General features: G+C 34.9%; 1 protein-coding gene across 1 annotated transcript; it reads right to left on the reverse strand.

The window, feature by feature from the left end:
- Positions 1-571: 571 nt before the first annotated feature.
- LOC102625514 (phospho-2-dehydro-3-deoxyheptonate aldolase 2, chloroplastic-like) lies at positions 572-5,192 on the reverse strand. The gene is made up of 5 exons (XM_006492568.4): positions 4,660-5,192; positions 3,698-3,975; positions 2,298-2,574; positions 1,803-2,048; positions 572-1,250 (listed from the first exon to the last, which is right to left on the reverse strand). Exons 1-5 carry the CDS (start codon positions 5,122-5,124, stop codon positions 1,008-1,010), a joined length of 1,509 nt encoding a protein of 502 aa, XP_006492631.2. The 5' UTR covers positions 5,125-5,192; the 3' UTR covers positions 572-1,007.
- Positions 5,193-8,091: the final 2,899 nt, after the last annotated feature.

Here is an 8,091-nt window from a genome sequence, read left to right on the forward strand (position 1 = left end):
GTATTAAGTATAAATTTATATTAAGTATAATATTAATTGTCAAAATTAAATCTTAAAAAGCTACTATTTCCTTAGTTTTTAAAATTTATTGTAAAATAAAATAATTTTGTCAAAAACAAATTCTAAAAAATTTACCAAATTCTAAAATTAATTTTTAACATTTTAAATTTATTTTTAAACCTCCTAAAAATAATTTCCAACAAATTTTAATAGATTGACCCATTAAAATCCGGCCCAATAAAAATCAACCTGACAATCATTTTTATCATGCAATTTCATTTGGTGTTAATGCGGCATAAAACCTTCTGACAGGCGGGCTAAGATCTCTCCAATTGTTGTATATTGCAGCCCCAATGAAGGGACCAGGGAGGACCGTTGGCGAAGGGACTTCAAAAAAAAAAAAAAAATCTAGCAAGAATCTGACAAGCACATTTTACTTTAGCAAACTAACTCAAAAGAGGCAACAATGGCATGAACAATAAAAAACATTTGTAAAACTGTCACGGCTTAAAACATGGTATGCCACCTAGAAAAATCAACTTGTAAACTGCTCATAATGACGATCTTCAACTCAGCCCTGATCAGATAAAAAACTGCATTTACGTAGTTAAATAGAAGTTCTATCACAAACAACCAATAAAAGAAGCATTACCATTCTTCTCAAACATACAAAAACCGCTTCCGGTATGTGTGTGTATATATATAAAAAAAAAAAAATATATATATATATATATATATATATATAGAGAGAGAGAGAGAGAGAGAGAGAGAGAGAGAGGGAGAGAGAGAGAGAGAGAGAAACATACCATCAACTATTCCGTAGTAACCAGAGTTGTATCTTCCACATTTTCTCAGACTACAACTGTAACTAAAAGCACAATATTTTTCTATCATTCCAACGCGGATATTTTGCAGACACATAAATGCTCCGACCATTTGCTTGGACCATCTATATGCATAGCACTCTAGAAATGGGGAAAGCTTTCTACTCCAACAGAGGCCAAGGACTATGGTGAATGGAGCCTCCTTTTTCTTAACCGCTCGGCAATAATGAAGGCAAGCTCTAGAGACTGAGAAGCATTGAGTCTTGGGTCACAGTGGGTGTGGTAGCGTGAGCTCAAATCATCATAGGTTATTGTTCGAGAGCCTCCTACGCACTCTGTCACGTTCTGCCCTGTCATCTCCAAATGAACTCCTGCAGGGTAGCTTCCTTCTTGATCATGCACATCAAAGAAGGCTCTCACCTCAGCCTATCAACACAGACAATAAGGAAGCCATCAATATTACTGCTTGATTTAAGAAGAATAACCAAGGAAGAGTTCAGATGAAACGTATTTTAGAAGCTACTAATTCAGTCCCAAGTCTGGATGGAGAAACACAACTACCGGTCTCCAAATTGTTCCATAGTGAAGACAACTTGATCCAGGGATCAAATTTTGCATGACACTGACTCACCCTACCAAATTAACCATTAAGCAATAAGTGGTTGTGGCCCTACTCAGACATGCCATCGTAGTAGAGTCATAAACGAGCCAGCTAAAAGATCACATGAATCCAGGGAGCCAAATACATAATGATTTATCAAAGACCTCTCAAGAGACACTTCAAGGTTCACATTGATATCCAAAATGAAACTCAGCCAGCTGATCTGGGAGACATGCATGGAGTACAAGCAGGAATTATGATTTGTATCATGAGCATTAGGCACTCCTGCAGGATTTTCAAAATTCAATGGCAAGAGGACCAGCCAACCAAGTTTGTAAAGCAAGCGTAGAAAAGTCAGAATATATAAGAAAACATACCCTTATTGCATCGAAGGAGCGGGTTTTGAGTCCAGAAGGGGCCTTGATGGTGTTGCCGTGCATGGGGTCACTAACCCAAGTGACAATTTGACCAGCATTACGGACTGCCCTGATCAGATGGGGAAGCTTAACCCTCATGTTCTCAGCTCCCATTCTTACAATCACTGTTATTCTGCCAGGCTTGTTCTTGGGGTTTAGGATAACTATGAGTCTAACTAGCTCTTTTGGATCCATCTTATTGCTTACCTGCATCACAATATAATGGTTTAATCATAAAACGTAGACAATTACTAACCAAGTTAATTTCATAACAAAAACGCACGTAGATGGACACAAATGCAATATACAATCACTTGGAAATAATACAGACAACCCAGTTCAGAAAATATTGCAAAACAAACATAGCTAAAAATTACTTAGCTTAGTTCACACGACCAGGCAAAATGGAAATTGCAAGAGAAAACAACATAATAATTATAAGAAAGATAACAGCACCTTGATGCCAAGAGGATTTGCAACTCCTCTCAAGAACTCAACATGAGCACCATCGAGTTGGCGGGTGCGTTCCCCAACCCAAACCATGTGAGCAGAGCAGTCATAGTAAAGCCCAGAAGTTGAGTCCTCCCTAGTGAGAGCTTGTTCATAAGGCAGGAGCAAACACTCATGAGATGTCCAAAACTCTGTTGAAGTCATGATTGGGTGGTTGGCTGTGAGTCCTGCAGCAGCCATAAATCCAATGGCCTCATCAACTCGATTAGCCAGTTCCTGGTACCTATTCAACCACACCAACAAGCATTACAACAAAAATTATACAGTTCAACCTTCTCTAGATTGTCAAAATATTTCCATTTCTAAAAAAGACTTTTGAATTCTGAAAAAGGAAAAAAGGAAGAGTTTTTAAAGGCAAAGCAGCCTGCCTAAACATTTGTTTGTACTTATGCTTCTCTTAAGCATAACATAATGATGAAGCATGATAACTGTTCAAAGGATGAAAATAGAATCTCACGTAGGAGTATGGCTGGTCAAAAGGAGAAGAGACACGATTGATAAGGGAGACGGAAAAGAAATGATAGACTAGGGTTGTTTGTTCGCTATTTGAGAGAGATGATGGAAAAATGAAAGATGGAACTCAGTGCTTTTCTCCTCAGGCCAACTAAAATTAATAATCCAGTATGTGTGATTGGAAGAAACCACTTGAAAAGTGTAAACTAGTGATACCAATTTTGCGTTCTATATTTGCTTCTCTTCCCTCCCTACAGAAAGTACGAGGAGGGAGAGAAAATAACTCCCGTCTTCAAATCTTTAATGGTCCCAAAAAGAAATAAAATATCTATCAAGTATCAAATTTTAGTGGCCAAACTGAACTTTGATAATGATGGTCCTTAGAGATGAATTTCAGTACAATGTTATACAATAAATATTTAATTAATTTAAAAACAAGAATCAATTAAAAAGCTGGGGAAAATAGAATTAGGAGATGCCAGTAAAATATTGAACCATTTTGTTTGCGGTGCTCTCTCTCTTTTTAATAACTTCACAAAGGAGCCACTGAAATATTAAACTGAATGTGCGTTTGTTCTCCTTTCAGAATTTCAATGTCTATGGCTTGAAAAGTTAGTTGTAAAAAAAAAGAAAATTGCCTCTCAAATAATTTACAATGAAGCAGATTGCATGGACTCAATTTATTGTCCTCCTACAAAGTACAAATCAAAATTTTTACCACAATTCATACAATGTTATCACTTGTCAAATATATATCAGCTGCAGATGTGATAAGATTCCTCAATTCAAGGTGATGCGGGAAAAGAGAATCAAATTATTAAAACTTGATAAACTAAGCCTATATGCAAAGGACATTCTTAATACATAGAATTTCTAAGAAGGTAAAGACATACCTATCCCCTTGTTCGCTGTGATCTGTGAAATCAAGATTCCAATGGGCCACTCTCTGCATAGCTGCATAACCTCCCGTGGCAAATGCCCTTAAGAGATTCAAAGTTGCCACAGATTGGCTATAGGCTCTAATCATTCTATGGGGGTCTGGAATTCTTGATTGTGGATCAAATGCATCACCATTCACATTATCACCTCTGTAACTCGGCAGCTTCACTCCATTTTTCTCTTCAAATGGATCTGACCTCGGCTTTGCAAATTGACCCGCCATTCTCCCCACCTATATACTCACACTCACATCATAAAATCACTAAGAATTCTATCTTTATTTTCATATACTGTCTTGGATGAAAACAGTAGAACATAACAATAGTGCTTGGATGAAAACACCAGATGACCAGCATGATTTATTAAAGAGTTTGATCTCTCTCATCATCTGAATTTCCACCTTCGAATTTGTATACTCTCTTTTATTCAAAAAAATTACACAATGACAGAGGAACAAATACATTCTTTTAATTGCATAGTTTTGCTTTTTAAAAAAAGAGTAAAGTCAAAGTCACAAAATCTTTGTACAAATTGAAGCATCATAACAATATCAGTCAGATGAAACAACTTAATTAAAGAATTTGTTCTCAATTATGATTGTTAAACAAATAAACAAACAAAAGTTCATAAATTGTTATCACAATATCATTAAAATTTCCACCTTCAAATTCATATACTGTCTTATATCCATAAATTACACAATAACAGTACAAAAAATGCAATTCTTTTTGCTTGCATTGTTTTACTCAAACAAGATTAATGCTAAGGTAACTAAATCTTTATACAGACTGAAGTGACATAACAAACACCAGATTTATTAAAGAGTTTGTTTTGTATCATTATTGTTAAACAAACAAACAAACCGAAATAATAAAATAAATCATTTAATTAAAAACTTTATCAGAAGATTTATCACCTTGATAACAGGCATTTGGCCGCCAAACATGAGGACGACACTCATCTGAAGAAGAACACGAAAGGTGTCACGAATGTTGTTGGCATTGAATTCTTTGAAACTCTCAGCACAATCTCCACCCATAAGCAAGAAAGCGTTCCCAAGGGCGGCCTGTCCGAGTCTGTCTTCAAGTTTTCTTGACTCTCCAGCGAACACAATCGGAGGGAAACTCGAGAGAGTGTCGAGGACAGAGTCCAGTTCGGCCTTGTTCGGATATTCCGGAATCTGAAGAGCCTTCTTGTTCCTCCAGCTGTCGGGGGTCCATTTTGTTGAGACTGTTTTTGTATTTGCCGGGTCAGTTGAATGAACGGCTGAGATGGGTTTGAGGGCTGTGACTGATCTGCCGGATGATGGCAGCAGAGAGCGCCGATGGTGCATCAAAGATTTTGAGGAGAGAAGAGACGAGGTGGTCGTGGCCAGAGCCATTTCTTGCGACGGCGGAGAAGATACAAAATATCCCAAGTAACTGAACAAACAAATTGTCAGGACTAGAGTGCGTATATTCACAATATAACGAAATAATAAAAGTGGGCCACATCCCGTGTTTGCTGTTTGGTAACTAAACACTGATTAAACCCGAAAAAGGTGAGTTTGAAAAAAAAATTGTAAATAAAGGAAAGTATGGAAAATAAATGAAGGCAGGCTTATAAATTTGAACAAAAAATCAAAGCTTATTAAAATAAATTGAATGAATATGTTTTTAGGTATATTATTATTTCTTATTAAAAGCAACGGATGCAACATTCACAAAATGAGCTTGTCTATTTATAGCCATGGTCGACCGACCACTTATGTGTAACAGGTGGAAGATCAGAACTTCAGATCATAACTGAAGTTCTGTCTGTTGCATGACACGGGGTTTGTAATTCATTATTAATAAAATAATTACGCAATAAATAATAAATAATAAAGTGGGTGGGGGGGGGGGGGGGAACAAAATAAATAATTATAACACTCCATCACTACTTCACGATAATAGTACTTAATTAGGAGTGGTAAAAAAACCTGCACCGGCCCAGGCCCGCTTTTGTTATAATAACTAATGAAAATTTTAGTTCTTGTTGGTTATGTTGATGCAAGTTATTTATCAAATCTTAATAAAGCTTGTTCATAAACGAAATATATTTTTACTTACACAGGTACAATAATTTTTTAAAAATCTATGAAGCAGACTCTTGTAGCTACACGCTCAAATTACTCTGAAATCATTGCACTACATGAAGCAAATTGAGAATGATTATGGTTGTGGTCTATCATTCATCACATTTAGAACACATATAAATTATCTCCAAAACTTCCCAACAGTAACATATGAAAAAATGCTACTTGCTTTGCTCAACTCAGAGGAGGATATATCAAAAAAGAAATAACAAAATATATTTTGATACCAAACATATATGTTCTATAAATAATTTTGCGAATATAGTCCCTAAAGCTCTACGCACATCAAGACTTGAGAAAATAGTTTATGGCATCAGCAATACGTTGTTTGAATAGGTTAGCAAATTAATCATCAGGGAAACACCCACTGGGGGAACTTATCAGGGGGAGTGCGTGCAATCTTCCAAAAGAAGAATTTCTACAGCTAAACTGGATGTATGTGTATTGTACTTTATTGCAAAGATTTTTAATAAGGTAGTTTTGAAGCACGTCCAACACTATTTTATGATTGGTTAAATTTTGTTTCCTTTGCTTGGGTTTTTATCCCATTCAATTTTCCTAACAAGATTAAGTATAGGGATAGCAATTTACGGGCTTGGACCGGGTTTTCGAAGCCCAAGCCCACATCATTTAAACAAAGTCCAGGCCCTTCAAAAGTCTGCCCAAACGGGCCTGGGCTTTTTAAATTAATTATAAAATATTTTTTAAATTAAGAAAAAATATTTAAATTAAAGATAATCATCTAATAATAATAGAATAATAGTTCAATACATAAAATATTAGTAATACAACCTAATAAAATAATAAATACTAATATAAAAAATTAAACTAATTTAATATTTTGAGTTTTTTTCTTTTTTATTTAAATTAAATTTATTTTTTATTCATAAAAAGCTCGGGCCATGTCCGGGCTTTTTTGTTAAACCGGTGCCAAGTCTGAGCTTTTTTGTTAAGCCCTTGTCTAGGCCCAACATATGTGGGCTTTACAATTTTTAGATCCACCTCTTGCGGGCCGGGCTTTAGGTTAATAGTTCCACGAAGATAATAAAAAATATGCTTGACACAATTATAATGTTGTCTAGTTAGTTTAGAACTAAATCTTGCTAACAAGTTTATTGAAAAAGTTATATTCAGTCTAGTACATTGGGCTAAACACATCAAAGCACTAGTGGTATTCAAATATGGTACATCAGGACTGAGCACCTGATCGTCATCCTCTTTAGGATAAAAAGGATTAGAATCAAGAGATTGGACAACTGTGGTATCCATATTAAAATATTTCAAAATGGATTTGTTATTATTGCAATCTATGTTGATGATATGAATTTAATTAGAAGTCCAAAAGATGTAAAAAATATCACTGATTATTTGAAAATAGATTTTGAAATGAAAGACTTGGGGAAAACTAAATACTGTCTCTAGTTGTAGATCTAACACAAATCTAATGGTATCTTTATGAATCAATCAAATTATGCTGAAAAAATAAGCTACGATGTGGTGACTAAGATACTTCAATCATTTTGAATTCTTTAGGGATTTTCATAAATATATTAGTATCCAATGATCCTTACAAATAAGCTGTCATCACATTCGTATGACGCACATCAAGCCTCTCACACATAGCAAAACTAATCAAGAATTGGAATGTAACTGTACACATTACTAGTGAATATGTCTCCCCATAGTTAATACTAGGTCTTTGTGAGAAACTTCTGCAATGATTCGTGCTTTATATCTAATGACCTTATTATTTATTTATGTTTCCAAACAAATACCCATTTATATCTAACATGCTTATTCTTATTTGGGCTAATCTTGTCTCAGCCTACATTTATCAGTGGATTGCGGTTTAATATAATCATTTATTAAATCAGTGGGTACTGTAAATGCAAAGACAACATCGATGATTGTTTATTTACAATTCTATACTTTCTATATATGAGCAAAATTTGTGGATCTTTCCTTACTTTTAGACACATCAAGGGCCTGACTCGTATATAGGGTATTTGCATCTTCAGTAGGCTCTGTCACTGCAAAAACATAAGTCTCATTAGTGACCTTTTGCTCTAAAGGAGCAATTTCACTTATATCTTGATCATTCACAATTACAAGATCTTGACTTTTCATTTTTCTTTTCTGTGGAATATTATTTTTTGAATTAAGTGGTTTACTATGCTTTAGGCATGTCGTAGATAATTAATTAGCTACCTTTTTTTTTTCTAATCAAAATGT

Source organism: Citrus sinensis, chromosome 8 (genome assembly GCF_022201045.2).
Source record: "Citrus sinensis cultivar Valencia sweet orange chromosome 8, DVS_A1.0, whole genome shotgun sequence".
NCBI classification, from domain to species: domain Eukaryota; kingdom Viridiplantae; phylum Streptophyta; class Magnoliopsida; order Sapindales; family Rutaceae; genus Citrus; species Citrus sinensis.

Excerpts from the sequence above, each read along its gene's own strand:
- LOC102625514 (XM_006492568.4), bottom strand. The coding sequence starts at position 5,124 with ATGGCTCTGGCCACGACCACCTCGTCTCTTCTCTCCTCAAAATCTTTG. Across the intron at positions 3,976-4,659 it reads GCCAAATGCCTGTTATCAAG|GTGGGGAGAATGGCGGGTCA; the intron begins GTGATAAATCTT and ends GTGAGTATATAG. Across the intron at positions 2,575-3,697 it reads CACAGCGAACAAGGGGATAG|GTACCAGGAACTGGCTAATC; the intron begins GTATGTCTTTAC and ends GTGGTTGAATAG.